The following is a 12,002-nucleotide window of genomic DNA, read 5'->3' as shown; positions in this document are numbered from 1 at the left end:
TGGACCGTCCCCCAGGGCCGCTTCGACTCCTTCACTGTCCAGTTCAAGGACAGGGACGGGCGGCCCCAGGTGGTGCGTGTCGGGGGTGAGGAGAGTGAGGTGACCGTCGGGGGCCTGGAGCCGGGGCGCAAGTACAAGATGCACCTGTATGGCCTGCACAGGGGGCGGCGCTGGGGCCCTGTGTCCACTGTGGGCGTGACCGGTGAGTGAGGGTGAGAGCCAGGGCCTTGACCCCAAGATCTCCTTTCTTTGCTCTTTTGATTTCCCCTTGGAGGTCAGCACTTCTCACAAATGGTCTCTAGGCCCCTCTCTTTCCTCATATGGTGCTGGTGATCCTGCCTCAGGCTTTACTGAGTGAGGATGAGAGACTGTGTTGAGAGTCAGTAGACATGTACCCTGGGCCTCATAAGCTTTACCTATTGTCCTTGGTATGGAACTTCAAAGTAGCCTGATTTTTCATATATGGCCTCCTCAACTTCCTTGACTGGGCATTTTAGTGCCTTAGAATGTTGCCCCAGATCCAGATTCTCTGGGTTTGAATCCTGCTCTGAACATATTGATTGTGTGAATTTACAAACATTTCTTAACTTCTCTGCGCTGCCGACCCACACAAAACAGGCACGATAGTAATACTGGCACCCACTTTGTTGTGTGAGGATTCTCTGAACTGCCAATGGCAATGCCTGGGACACATTAAGCACTCTGGAAGTACTTGCTACAAAACGTTCATTCCATAGCCTGGGCGAGGCACTCCCTCTGTCTCTTTTGAAGGGTCCTGGCCATGACCCCTCTGTTCTGTTCCAGCTTCCCTGCCCACAGAGCCCCCTGTAGCACCCCGCCTAGGGGAACTGGCTGTAGCAGCTGTGACCTCTGACACAGTGCACCTCTCATGGACGGTGGCCCAGGGCCTCTTCGACTCCTTCCTGGTCCAGTACAAGGATGTGCAGGGGCGGCCCCAGGCAGTGCCTGTGGGCGGACACCTCCGTGAGATCACCATTCCGGGGCTGGACCCTGCCCGCAAGTACAAGTTCCTACTCTTTGGACTCCAGGATGAGAAGAGGCATGGTCCAGTGGCTGCAGATGCAAAAACCCGTGAGTGAAGGGTGGAAGCCACCTTTGGCGTGGGAGCCTTCCCAGTGTCCTTCGCCCCCTTGTGGCAACAGTTAGAATTCCTTGCTTCCGTGCTCGCACTCCAGACCTATTGATTTACTGAGTCCTTTGAAATCCAGGTCCAGGGCTCCCCCTTAGCCCTCATTCTCATCCTTCTCCCTACTTTTCCTACATCCTGAGGGACACTGCTTCCTTCCTTGGCTCATCTTTTATCCCAGTTCCTCTGCCTCCCCACTTCCTGACATGTGGCCGGCTCCCGAAACCAGCTCCTAGCACCCTGAGGAAGCTCTGTCTCTGTCAACCATTTCTGTCACTCTCCTACACCTCTCTCTCTTTTCCAGTCCCAGACACGAAACCTCTCCGCCTGGGGGAGCTGACAGTGACAGACATGACCTCGGACTCTGCGAGCCTTTCGTGGACGGTCCCTGAGGGGGAATTCGACTCCTTCGTGGTCCAGTACAAGGACAGGGACGGGCAGCCCCGGGTGGTGCCTGTGGCCTCTGACCAGCGTGAGGTCACTGTCCCCGGCCTGGAGCCCAGTAGGAAATACAAGTTCCTGCTCTATGGGCTGGCCGGCAGGAAGCGGCTGGGCCCCATCTCTGCGGATGGCACGACAGGTGAGTCCCAGCCCTGCACCCCACCTTTTCTAGAGCTGCCTCCTATCCAAGCCCCAAGAGCTGCCCTGAACCCAGGCCTATCCATGAAGTTTAATTCTCCTGCCTTTAGCCTTTATAACACCAAAGGCAGACATTTGCTGAGTCCCTGTCACATGCTAGGCACTATTCTATGTGTTTTACATGCATTATTTCCTTCATTCACCGACTACTGATGTGATAAAGAGAATCCAGTCTTTGGAGCCAAGTAGACCTGTGTTCAAATTCCAATTACCAGTTTTGTGGCCATTGACAAGCCACTTCTTTCCCTTGAACCTGAGTTTCTGCACCCGTATTATGCTTATGAATAATAAATACCTATTACCACATAATAAATGTTCACATCCTCCTCCCTCTATCCCAGCGGAGGCAAGGGGTTGGAAAATATGGAAGGTTTTGGCTGCAAAAACACTGTGGAAAAAATCTGGTGTCGTTGTGCCCATTACTCAGCTCCCTGAGGAAGGGTGGAAGTGGTCATTGACCCTTACCCCACTCCCAGGACCATGAGTCACCCTGGCCAGCCAGGGATGGGGCACATGGTCAGTCAGTTGGGGCATGGGACAATCACACTGCATAATTCTCTTCCCCAAACCCTCACTATGGGGAGCGAGTAGAGGCTTCTCCTCTGACTTCATCCAATACCCAGCCCCACCTGGGCAGGTCTCTTCTGGGTTCTGCTCTGCCCTTTTTTCTCCCAGCGCTGCCCCACCTGGCTGCCCTGGTCCAGTGGTGTTAGCGCAGGGCTGGGGGAGGGGCTAGAAGGACGGCCCAGGCTGACAGCAAGAGAGAGGGATGTCCTGGCCAAGCTCTGGGAGCCCTTGAGCTTGGCTGGCTGCCCAGCCCAGCTCTTAGTATTTAGGGGTATCTCCCTGACAAGCCAGATACCCTCTGGGAGCCTTTTTCAGCTGCAGCCACATCCCTGCTGAGGGAGCTAGGAGTCAGGGAGAAACTGAGGCGCTTCTCTACATCCCCAGGCACCCTACCTCACAAGGTGATCTTTTATGCATTTACTGCACCCTGATCACAGCAAGGAAGGAGTGGGGGCAGGAAGGAGTTTGTGTTGTGACCTCCAGAGGAGAGACCAAGTTGCTTGCTCCCTTTCCTTTGGGCAAACTGCAGCCACACTGCAGGGACCCTTTCCTAGATGCTCATGCCCCTCCAGAAGTTGCCAGGGCTGGAGTAAAGACAGCTCTTGACCAAAAGTTTCTCCTTCCACTCTCCACAGCTCCCCTGGAGAAGGAGCAGCAGCGCCTGCCCCGCCTGGGGGAGCTGACAGTGACAGATGAGACGCCAGACTCCCTGCGCCTCTCATGGACAGTGGCCCAGGGCCTCTTTGATTCCTTTGTGGTCCAGTACAGGGACACAGCTGGGCACCCCCAGGCAGTGCCCGTGGCCCAAGACCAGCAGGAAGTCACCGTAGAGGGCCTGGAGCCTGGCAGGAAGTACAAGTTTCTGCTCTATGGCATCCACGGAGGACAGCACCTGGGCCCCATCTCTGCCCTGGGAATGACAGGTGAACAGGAGGACCGGGGCATAAGGAGGCCTGCCCAGGCTCTGGAGGAACAGCAGTGCAGTGGGGCCAGCTCTAATGGTAACCAAGGAGCCCATCAAAAGCCGGAACCAGGGCAGGCATGAGGAAAGGCCCTGGCAGCGGTCCCCAGGTCCCCGCCCCCGCCCAGCCCAGCGCCGCCAGCTGTGCCCCATCACTACTGAGGCAGCTCTCACCTCCCCGTGGGGTGGCCTTGCCAGATAGGGGCAGACCCCTCCCTTGGATGAGTCAGGAGCACTTTTTGTCAAATGGAAAATAACTGGAACAGAAAATAGGCCAGGGGCTCAGCCACCCATAGGAGCGGCTGCTGTGATGGAGCAGTTACTAACACCCCGCTCAGGTCAGCAGGACAGGGCACCTGGGCCCAACCGGCGGGCGTGATTTGCCCTTCTGGCTCACCGGCCAGCTCCATCCTCTGCTTTTCTCAGGAGGACCTCGTGCCCCGAGCTCAGGAGTGACCAGCTCTTCCCACCTCAGGCCATCAGTCTAGGCACCCAGGGAGGGTGGGGAGGGAGCAGGCTGTGCAAACATCTTGAATTGCAAGAAGACATGGAGGTGGAAAAGGGGTACAAGCGCCTGATTCAGCCACAGCAAGGGAGCCAACAGAGGGCTCATGGGGCCACAGCTCTGGCTCTCAGAGAGGCCAGGAATCAGTACCCAGGCAGGGAAATGATAGATTCAAGAGAAGGAAGATGCTAGAAGAGCCTCGGTCACCCCCTGCTCAGCATCTCCCCTGGGCTTCTCCCACACAGCCCCGGAAGCGGACACGCCAGCCCCCTGGCGCCCAGCCACAGAAGCCCCTCGGCACCCTGAAGAGCCCCAGCTAAGGACACTGGCAGTGAGCGACATAACCCCAGACTCCCTGCACCTCTCATGGAGTGTGGCTCAGGGCCCCTTTGACTCCTTCGTGGTCCAGTATCAGGACACAGATGGGCAGCCCCAAGCCTTGCTGGTGGATGGCAACCAGAACAAGGTCATGGTGTCGGGCCTGGAGCCCAGCACCTCCTACAAGTTTTTCCTCTATGGCCTCCATGAAGGGAAGCGCCTGGGGCCCATCTCAGCTGAGGGCATCACAGGTACCACCGCTTGAGAGCCCTGCCTGTATCTAGGCCTCCCCCACCTCTAGTCCGGGACTGAAAGGGCTAAAGGGGGTGCCCAGAGGTGGTGACACACATGTAGGATACTATAGGGGGACGGAGGCTTGCACTAGCAGTCTTTGGCTCTACACATGTGTGGTCTCTGTGAGTGCCAGCCCTGCATTAGCTCCATTTCGCAGATGGGAAACTAGGGTCCATGGTAGGGTGGTAGAGGAGACCTGCCCCAGGCCACCGAGGTGATGTGCTTCTGTCTCCCCCCTTCTCTGTGCAGGGCCTGCTCCTGCCGGTCAGACCCCAGGGGAGCCAGGGCCCCGCCTGTCCCAGCTGTCGGTGACTGATGTGACCACCAGTTCTCTGCGGCTCAACTGGGAGGCCCCATCTGGGGCCTTTGACTCCTTCCTGCTCCGCTTTGGGGTCCCCTCACCAAGCACTCTGGAGCCCCACCTGCGTCCCCTGCTGCAGCGGGAGCTGATGGTACCGGGGACACGGCGCTCAGCGGTGCTACGGGACCTGCGTCCAGGGACCCTATACAGCCTTACACTTTATGGGCTGCGTGGGCCCCACAAGGCCGACAGCATCCAGGGCACGGCCCGCACCCTCAGCCCAGGTAAGGCCCCACGTTGAACACGTTCATATGCTGCCCCAAAGGTTGCGGGGGGGGTGGGGGTCCTTGTACTCTGGAGGGTGGGACCTAGTGCCTCAGCCAGAGGGAAGGTCAGTGAGTGGTGGAAGGCTTGGAGGAATCTACAGAGACTTCCTCTTCTAGATTTAGAGGAAAAGGGTGGTGGTGAGCAGGTCTGGAGCCACTGGGGCCCTGGAAGAAGAGGTGAGAATCCTGGGGCTGGAGGCCCCCTGCTCCATGCCCTGACTGCTACTCCTTGGCACACATCCCCCTCAGTTCTGGAAAGCCCCCGAGACCTTCAATTCAGCGAAATCGGGGAAACTTCGGCCCAGGTCAGCTGGACGCCTCCACCCTCCAGAGTGGACAGTTTCAAAGTTTCCTACCAGCTGGCAGATGGAGGTGACACCTTTTTGCCCATGTCCTCGTCTGCCCTCATTTCTCGTGCTCCCCGCACTTTGCTCCCTGCAGCCCTTCCTTGATTCCCTGGGCAGACTCCCAAGCCCGCCATGTTTGTAGGGGAGCCACAGAGCGTGCAGGTGGATGGCCGAGCCCGGGCCCAGAAACTCAAGGGGCTGATCCCAGGCTCTCACTACGAGGTGACAGTGGTCTCTGTCCGTGGCTTTGAGGAGAGTGAGCCACTCACAGGCTTCCTCACCACAGGTAGGATGGACTAGGACCCTGGCAGGAGGTAGGGGGAGAATGAATGGGGAGGGGAAAAGGGGTGAGGCCAGCGGGGGGTTGGGAAGGTGGGAGGCGAGGAGAGGAGCAGGGGATAGCTCTGAGCCCCTCCCTTCTCCCAGTTCCTGACGGCCCCACCCAGCTTCGTGCACTGAACTTGACGGAGGGATCCGCTCTGCTGCACTGGAAGCCCCCACAGGCCCCTGTGGACACATATGACGTCCGAGTCTCAGCCCCCGGGGGTGAGCATGGCTGAGGCCTCCGGAGAAGACTCGTTCAGGGAGGGGAGAGGGGCTCTGGCAGGGCGCGACGGGGGCAGATGCTGATGCTCACCCCTCCCCCCAGCCCCCCCACTGCAGGCCTCAGCCCCTGGCAGTGCTGTGGACTACCCTCTGGGTGGCCTTGTGCTCCGCACCAACTACACGGCCACCGTACGTGGTCTTCGGGGCCCCAACTTCACCTCCCCAGCCAGCATCACCTTCACCACAGGTACGGCCTGTGAGGTGTGCATGACAGGGGGAGGGAAGGTTCAGGGGAGCTAGGATGGGCCTCATCTCCGTATTCTATTCCCAACTTCCCCTCCCAGGGTTGGAGGCCCCCCAAGACTTGGAGGCCAAGGAAGTGACTCCCCGCACGGCCCTGCTCACTTGGACTGAGCCCCAAGTCTCACCGACTGGCTACCTGCTCAGTTTCAACACCCCTGGTGGACAGACCCAGGTGCCCCCATCCCTCCCTCACAGGCCAACTCCCCTCCCAGGAGGTACTGCCCCCTCCTCTGCCTCTCCCAGTGGGGCTCCGCCTCCCTCTCCCCTGACCTGCTCCCTGTGTGTCCCACAGGAGATCCTGCTCCCAGGAGGGGTCACCTCTCACCGGCTCCTGGGCCTCTATCCCTCCACCCCGTACAGCGTGTGGCTCCGAGCCATGTGGGGCTCGGGCCTCTCACCGCCTGTGTCCACCTCCTTCACCACCGGTATTTGGGCACTGGGACCTAAGGTCAGGGGCTGAGCAGGCAGCAGGGGTCTAGGGTTTAGGAAGAGGACTGGCCCCTCATTCTCCTCTCCTCAGGTGGCCTTCGGATCCCCTTCCCTCGGGACTGCGGGGAGGAGATGCAGAACGGAGCCGGCACCTCAAGGGCCACTACCATCTTCCTCAATGGCAACCGCGAGCGGCCCCTGAATGTGTTTTGTGACATGGAGACCGATGGGGGCGGCTGGCTGGTGGGTGGCAGACGGGACCCCAAGGGTCTGCACAGGACAAGGGCTGCTGAACCAGGAGCCATGGGCTGATGGTGCCTCCACCTGCTTCTCTTCTTCCCAGGTGTTCCAGCGCCGCATGGATGGACAAACAGACTTCTGGAGGGACTGGGAGGACTATGCCCATGGTTTTGGGAACATCTCTGGGGAGTTCTGGCTGGGTCAGTGCCTCACAGGGACTGGGGACCAGGGAAGGGGAGGAGGCTCTGGGCACCAGAACCCTGATGAGAGCACCCTCCCTACCTGCAGGCAACGAGGCCCTGCACAGCCTGACAAAAGCCGGTGACTACTCCCTGCGTGTGGACCTGCGGGCTGGGGACGAGGCCGTGTTCGCGCAGTACGACTCCTTCCGAGTGGCCTCTGCTGCCGACTACTACCGCCTTCATCTGGAGGGCTACCATGGCACAGCAGGTGAGGGGTGGGCCTGGGGGCTGTGGGAGGAAGGGCAGGGGGAGGGCAGGCCCTCACTGCTCCTTCTACACCCGCGCAGGGGACTCCATGAGCTACCACAGCGGTAGTGTCTTTTCTGCCCGTGATCGAGACCCCAACAACTTGCTCATCTCCTGCGCCGTCTCATACCGCGGGGCTTGGTGGTACAGGAACTGCCACTATGCCAACCTCAATGGGCTGTATGGGAGCACAGTGGACCACCAGGTGAGGGGCCTGGGAGGCAGCCCAGAGCCGGGAGTGGGTTGAGGCCCAACCTGCTGGGGTGTGGCAGGATGAGTTACCAATCCGCTTGGCGCCTCAGGGCCCTCATCTGTGAAATGGGACAATAATGCCAATCTCACCAAGTTATCTGAAGGGGGAGATGAGCACGATTTATTGGATGTGAAGGGCCAGCTCAGTTTAAGCCTCAGTCTTTGCAGTTGAAGTGGGTGGGGGGAGGAAGGGTGATTGACTTCTGGGAACCATCTCCCCGGAATGGCAGTGGGAGGGGGGGCAGGGGGGGCACGGATGGGATGTCTGCCTTTGACTCTTTCTCAACAACTCCTCTCCCAGGGGGTGAGCTGGTACTACTGGAAGGGCTTCGAGTTCTCTGTGCCCTTCACGGAAATGAAGCTGAGACCAAGAAGCTACCGGCCCCCAGCGGCCCAGGGCGGCTGACCACTGCTCACCTCTCCGGCGCCCCAGTATGACTGCCGAGCACTGAGGGGTCGCGCTGAGAGAAGAGCCAGGGGCCACCTTCACTACCCAGCCACCAGAGGGAGCCTTCTCCGTCAGCGATCTCACAGCACCATGTTTACAGGGGGGGGAGGGAAGGGGTTTGTACGGGAGTAATAAAAGGAGAAACTGAGGCACGTGTCCAGCGTGCGTCCTGCCCTGTCACTGGTGCTGGTCCAGCCCCAGGGCCCCTGCCCTCCGGGGCTGCAGCCGCACCTGGAAAGGCTGCATCGTGAGGTTGACGCCACAGTGGGACCTGGGTTGCAGAGAGGGCAGGGGGCCGGCGGGGGGCCGCAGCGTGAAGGTGTGGAGCAGCCGCGCCAGCACCACGAAGAGCTCAAGGCGCGCCAGCGGCTCGCCCAGGCACACGCGCGCCCCGCAGCCAAAGGCCAGCACTCTGGGGCTGGCGCCCGGGACCAGGAAACGATCTGTGGGCAGAAGGACAGGCCCAGTGTTTACTAGCCACTGGGACGTGCCTGTGTACCCTCCCCCTCCATGCCACAGGCACCCTCCCCGCCACACACCTGGCCAGAACTCGTGTGGCCGCTCCCAGACGTTCTCGTCCAAGTGGGCGCCTTGCAGGTTGGGGATGACAACCATGCCCTCCGGGATGTCAAAGCCTAAGATGCTGAGGAGAGGGTGGAGTCAGAGACCCACCAGGATCCCCCCTTTCCATCCCATTCATCCTCAGCTCTTGGAGGTCACCTGCTATGCCGCGTGGTGCGGTGAGGCAAAGCCAAGGGCACCACAGGCCGCAGGCGCAGCACCTCAGCAATGGTGGCCGTGAGCAAGGGCAGCCGTGCAGGGTCTTTGAAAGGGACTTGGGAGCCTGAGGCCCCAGGGCCCAGTTCGCGATCCAGCTCCTCCTGCAGTCGCTGCTGAATCTGGGAAATGGGAGCAAGCCTGCTGTTTGGGGCCAGAGCCCTGCACTAGCTGACCCACAGCCGCCGGGCCTCCCAGGCTCTGGCCACTCCCTGAAGCAACCCAGCGGAGCCTCCCTCCAATTAGGGGAAACCGCCCCTTGGCCGAACAGAGTCTGCCTGGGGGCCCCGTGGGCTGAGTTCCTGTGGCCCTGGCCAGGCTGTCCCCAGGGTGCACCTCAGGGTGGTGAAGCAAGAATGCCACAGCCCAGGAGAGGGTGGTCGCCGTGGTCTCAGTGCCACCAATGAAAAGGTCCACCACAGACATATGCACGTGTCCTTCAAGGAGCTGTCCGTGGCCCTTTTCTGCTCTTGGCTTCCCCACCCCTTGGAGCATGTAGTCAGTCATGTCCCTCCACTGGCCTGCCACCATGCTGTCCTGTGGGGGGGAAGACGAGCCAGCCTGAGTGCCGGGCTTGGGGAGCGGGGTCTCCCAGGAGCAAACGGTCCAGGACTGGTGGGATGCCTCGCTCTGGGGCAGCGGTATCCCTGGCTGTGGGCTACGCGGCAGCGGCTCTGCCTAGCGTTCCCACCTTGTGCTGCCTCAGCTGCTTCTCTACAATGCGGTCCCTTTTCTCCAAGGCCTGCTTCAGCCTCCAGAGTCCTGGGTTGGGAAAGAACTGGGGCAGGGAGCATGAGAGTGGAGCTACTGGCAAGGAAGCCTGCACCCCCACCCCCCTTCTCCCAAGACCCAGGGAGTCTGGGCTCCACCTCCTCACCCTGAGAAAGGGAACTATGTCCAAAATTTGGACGGACCAGTGCTCCCAGGTTTTCATCAAATCTTGGACACAGTCGTGAAAGGCATGTACTAAGGCATCCTCCTGCCAAAAAAAAAAAAAAAAAAAGGGTGGTGGTGGTGGTGGTGGAACCTTTGAGTTCAAGAGCAGAGAGGGCTAGGGAGGGGCTAAGGAAGGGCCCAAGCAGGTATGCAAAGGCAAGAGAGCCTTGACCTTGTCTCCAAAGGTGAGGTAACAGATGATGCTGCAGGTGAGGAAAGAGAACTCCTTCTGGATGGCCACAGGGGTGCCAGCCTGGGCTCTCATGCGCTGTGGAGAAGGAGCAGGAACTAAACAGGCCACAGAGCTGCAGGGTGAGGTGAAGCTGACTTGGGGTGGCTGTGGGAGTCCAGCCTCACCTCGCAGAACTCCTGGGTCAGCTGCTCTACCAGCGGCTCCATGGAATTACGGATGCCCAGCAGCAGGGCTGAGCGGGTGAGTTTCTTGTGAGCCTTCCAAAGCAAGGAGTAGTCCCCTAGTGAGAGGTCCTGGTGGTCCTGAGATACCAGCTTATCTGCGAGTAGGGGTGGGGGGTCGAACTAACCAAGGAAGCCACCGGCCTGACCTTTCCTGCCTCTCCCAGCCTGTTTCTTCACTCAAGAAATGCCCCCAACGCTTACAGGAGGGTATCTGGGGTCTGCCAGCAAAGTCCACCCATCTCCTGATCATGGCCTCCTCAATGGTCCTCTTAGAGTTCAGCACCACCACATCTGGGGGAGAGCCAGAGCAGGATGTCAGCAGGGAGAGGCCCCTACCTCCCTACTAGGGGTGGGGGGGGGGTGCCAGGGAGGAAGCAGACTCACCTTGGAGCCCAAGGCGGAGCCTATAGACAGGGCCAAGTTTCTGAGTCAGACCAAGCAGATAGATGGGAAGGTCGGGCTGCAGCAGGTGCAGGAAGCCCGGGGCAAGAGGTGGGAGGTGAAAGCTCCTGCACCTCCACTTGTCCCGCAGCAAGCAGGCGCTGGCCAGCACGGTCAGCAGCAGCAGCCCCAGGAGTAGCATGGCCGGAGACCCATGCATAGGTCCTGGCGCGGCCACTTATAGTTTCCGAGGCCCTTCATCCATCCTGCTGCTCGGGCTGTTTTGGGGCCTCCTTGAACTCCTTCCCTCAGGTCCCTGCCCACTGTCCTGCCCACACATTGTTGGCAGGACACTAGTCCACCTGGCCTTGGAGAGTCCACATTTTAAAGAACAAGCCTCTCATCCATCAAGAAGAAAGGAAGGGAAATGCAACCCTGACCTTTCTCCCGCATCCGGAATCAGTTTTCTGGCTGTACATCAACCATGCAGAAAAACATAGTCACTCTCTGGCCTAAGCCCTCTCCCGTCACCACCCTGCCCTGGACCACGTTACTGCCACCAACTTTGTCTCAGGGAGACAATGGCCGTCCCTACTTAATACGCTGCCCAGGATTGCCTGAGGAACAAAATGAGTTGAAAGTGGCCTGCATGTTGTTAACTGTGAGTTGAGGTGACACACGGCCTGTTTTGCCTGGGTCTTCCCGGTGTAATTATTAACCATGCTGTATTTCAGCTTCAAAGGTTAAAGAGATGAAGAACTACATGGTCTCCTAATTTGGAGCCCTTACTATGTACTTGATACACTCTTTGGTCGCAATGAAAAGAGACCAACTCGAGCTGTAAAATACAAGGGTGCCTCAGAGAGCTGGATGAAGAGCACAAGTGGGGACTTCACTGGCCTGGGAAGGCCAGGGACAAGGGAAGGGAAAGCTGAAGGGAGGGGCCAGCTCCTCACTCTTCGCTCCTTCCTCCTCTTTGTCTGCGGCCAGCCCTCTCCTCTCTCTCTACTGTCCAGCTGCTTGGGATCCCAGGTGCAGGCAGAATGGGACTGCCTTTGGCGTCAGAGGCCACAGGTTACAGGGCCAGCCCCAGGGTGAGGGAGGGTTCCCAGCATGACTGAACATGCCCTCCCATAGATGCCAAAGTCCCCAGGAAGGAACTGGATAGCCACAGATCAGGGGTCTAGCCCTATCCGGGAGGCTGTTGCCATAAGGGCTGGGGACTTGGCAGAGCAATCAAGAACCACTTTTTTTGAGTGAGGAGACAGTCCAGGGACTCAAAGGAAGGGCTTAGGGAGAGAGCATGTCAAAGGGATGACCGTGCTGAGAGGTCAGGGCTGCCTGGGGGGTGGGAGGTGACCATCCCCCAATTCCCCATCA

At 59.4% G+C, this 12,002-nt stretch overlaps 2 protein-coding genes across 3 annotated transcripts in view; one reads left to right on the top strand and one right to left on the bottom strand.

The window, feature by feature from the left end:
• Positions 1 to 8,259, top strand: part of TNXB (tenascin XB) — a 53,899-nt gene extending 45,640 nt beyond the window's left edge. Inside the window, 17 exon segments of the mRNA XM_029943153.1 lie at positions 5 to 202; positions 805 to 1,092; positions 1,452 to 1,727; positions 2,989 to 3,276; positions 4,065 to 4,388; positions 4,681 to 5,016; positions 5,308 to 5,430; positions 5,548 to 5,691; positions 5,832 to 5,951; positions 6,055 to 6,198; positions 6,296 to 6,426; positions 6,547 to 6,679; positions 6,775 to 6,926; positions 7,027 to 7,123; positions 7,212 to 7,373; positions 7,453 to 7,616; positions 7,965 to 8,259. Of these exon segments, the coding sequence (XP_029799013.1) occupies positions 5 to 202; positions 805 to 1,092; positions 1,452 to 1,727; positions 2,989 to 3,276; positions 4,065 to 4,388; positions 4,681 to 5,016; positions 5,308 to 5,430; positions 5,548 to 5,691; positions 5,832 to 5,951; positions 6,055 to 6,198; positions 6,296 to 6,426; positions 6,547 to 6,679; positions 6,775 to 6,926; positions 7,027 to 7,123; positions 7,212 to 7,373; positions 7,453 to 7,616; positions 7,965 to 8,069 (3,185 nt within the window). The 3' untranslated portion in view covers positions 8,070 to 8,259.
• Positions 7,761 to 10,963, bottom strand: LOC115297091 (steroid 21-hydroxylase). Of its 2 annotated transcripts, XM_029945548.1 has the most exons (10): positions 10,626 to 10,963; positions 10,443 to 10,532; positions 10,182 to 10,336; positions 9,997 to 10,092; positions 9,766 to 9,867; positions 9,580 to 9,666; positions 9,225 to 9,425; positions 8,832 to 9,010; positions 8,651 to 8,754; positions 7,761 to 8,554 (listed from the first exon to the last, which is right to left on the bottom strand). In XM_029945548.1, exons 1-10 carry the CDS (start codon positions 10,840 to 10,842, stop codon positions 8,289 to 8,291), a joined length of 1,497 nt encoding a protein of 498 aa, XP_029801408.1. In that variant the 5' UTR covers positions 10,843 to 10,963; the 3' UTR covers positions 7,761 to 8,288. The 2 variants fall into 2 exon arrangements, with proteins under 2 accessions (XP_029801408.1, XP_029801409.1); XM_029945549.1 differs by lacking the exon at positions 9,997 to 10,092.
• Positions 10,964 to 12,002: the final 1,039 nt, after the last annotated feature.

Source organism: Suricata suricatta, chromosome 7 (assembly GCF_006229205.1).
Source record: "Suricata suricatta isolate VVHF042 chromosome 7, meerkat_22Aug2017_6uvM2_HiC, whole genome shotgun sequence".
In the NCBI taxonomy this organism is placed as follows: Eukaryota; Metazoa; Chordata; class Mammalia; order Carnivora; family Herpestidae; genus Suricata; species Suricata suricatta.
Note: the sequence above shows the minus strand (reverse complement) of the source record. Positions and strands in the feature narration are given on the sequence as shown.

Excerpts from the sequence above, each read along its gene's own strand:
- LOC115297091 (XM_029945548.1), bottom strand. The coding sequence starts at position 10,842 with ATGCATGGGTCTCCGGCCATGCTACTCCTGGGGCTGCTGCTGCTGACC. Across the intron at positions 10,533-10,625 it reads GCTCCGCCTTGGGCTCCAAG|ATGTGGTGGTGCTGAACTCT; the intron begins GTGAGTCTGCTT and ends GCTCTCCCCCAG. Across the intron at positions 10,337-10,442 it reads CAGACCCCAGATACCCTCCT|ATAAGCTGGTATCTCAGGAC; the intron begins GTAAGCGTTGGG and ends CCCTACTCGCAG.